The 1,414-nt window shown below is 47.2% G+C and overlaps 1 protein-coding gene across 1 annotated transcript; it reads left to right on the forward strand.

The window, feature by feature from the left end:
- Positions 1-275: 275 nt before the first annotated feature.
- On the forward strand, positions 276-1,160 carry LOC102813037 (UDP-glucuronosyltransferase 1-6-like). Its single transcript, XM_006878065.1, has one exon. It carries the CDS (start codon positions 276-278, stop codon positions 1,158-1,160), a length of 885 nt encoding a protein of 294 aa, XP_006878127.1.
- The last annotated feature ends 254 nt before the right edge of the window (positions 1,161-1,414 follow it).

A 1,414-nucleotide genomic window follows, 5' to 3' on the forward strand; every position in this document is an offset into this window, starting at 1 on the left:
TATAAAACCTGCTTTCCAAATGCCCCACACTGTGGCCCACAGCCAGGTGCTGAGCAAGTAGAACACCGGTCAGCTCCCTCCCTGTTTTGTCACTCTGAGTCTTGCCCAATAGTTTCCATCTTTATATTCTCTTGTCTCTTGGGTGCTCTATCATTCTGTCTCTATTGACGACTACGTTCTCTCTATCTCTATCTCTTTCTCTATGTCTCTTGATCTCTTTTTCTCTCATCTCTACCTCTTTGTCCCTCAATTTCTCCACAGTGCTCCCCTTCAGCATGGCCTGCCTTCTCCAAGCACATCACAGGGCTTCCGTGGGGGTATTCTTGTTAGCACTGTGGGGGGTGGTTGGAGGAGGCAAGCTGTTGGTTATTCCTCTGGATGGGAGCCACTGGCTTAGCATGAAGGAGGTAGTTGAGCATCTCAGCAACAGGGGGCATGACATTGTGGTGTTGGTGCCAGATGTTAATCTGTTCCTGAGTGACTCAAAATACTACACAAGAAGAACCTATGCAGTGCCCTATTCCCAGGACGAGATGAAGGACCGTTTTCACACTTTTGGAAACAGCATCTTTGCTGAGAGTTCTTTCCTGATGAAACCTCTGATGGAGTACAGGAATGTCATGCTTCTTGGTGACATGTACCTAACCAACTGTGAGAGTCTTCTGAAGGACTCAGAGACCCTGCGGTTCCTCAGAGAGAGTAAGTTCGATGCTATTTTCACAGACCCAGCTTTAATCTGTAACATGATCCTGGCTGAGTACCTCGACCTGCCCTCCGTGTACTTCTTCCGGGGCTATCCAGGTGCCCTAGAGCAGATGTCCAGCGGAAGCCCCAACCCTGTGTCCTACATTCCCAGAGACTATACTCAGTTCACAGACCAGATGACTTTCTGCCAGCGGGTGATCAACTTTCTTGTTAATTTGTTGGAGGTCCCTATTATCAAATTTATTAATTCAAAGTTTAAAGATATTGCCTCAGATCTCCTCAAGAGAGATGTGGACTTAGTCACCTTAGGACAGAAAGGCTCCATCCATCTTTTAAGATACGACTTTGTGTTCCAGTACCCCAAGCCCATCATGCCCAACATGGTCTTCATTGGAGGGACCAACTGCAACAAGAGGGGACACTTAACTCAGGTGGGTGGTCTTACCTATCTTTGATTGCCCTGTTTCTTACAAAGCGGGCAGAAATCACTCATATGTGTTCTTTCCTCTTATTCAGTGGGCAATCTCTACCTACTGAAATGCAGTGAGTTGTCTGAAGAAATGGCTGTCTTCCTTCTAATAGGGGGTAAAGGGGTCCCAGGCAGGTAGTAGAGGGGAGGGTAAAACATGCAGAGGATGTGAGTGAAGTCAGGACTGGTGCTTGGTCATCTAGGATGAGTGTCAGAATCACAGTAGGAGCCATACATGTT

The sequence above is a fragment of the Chrysochloris asiatica genome, unplaced genomic scaffold, assembly GCF_000296735.1.
Source record: "Chrysochloris asiatica unplaced genomic scaffold, ChrAsi1.0 scaffold02377, whole genome shotgun sequence".
Taxonomy (NCBI): domain Eukaryota; kingdom Metazoa; phylum Chordata; class Mammalia; order Afrosoricida; family Chrysochloridae; genus Chrysochloris; species Chrysochloris asiatica.

Excerpts from the sequence above, each read along its gene's own strand:
- LOC102813037 (XM_006878065.1), top strand. The coding sequence starts at position 276 with ATGGCCTGCCTTCTCCAAGCACATCACAGGGCTTCCGTGGGGGTATTC.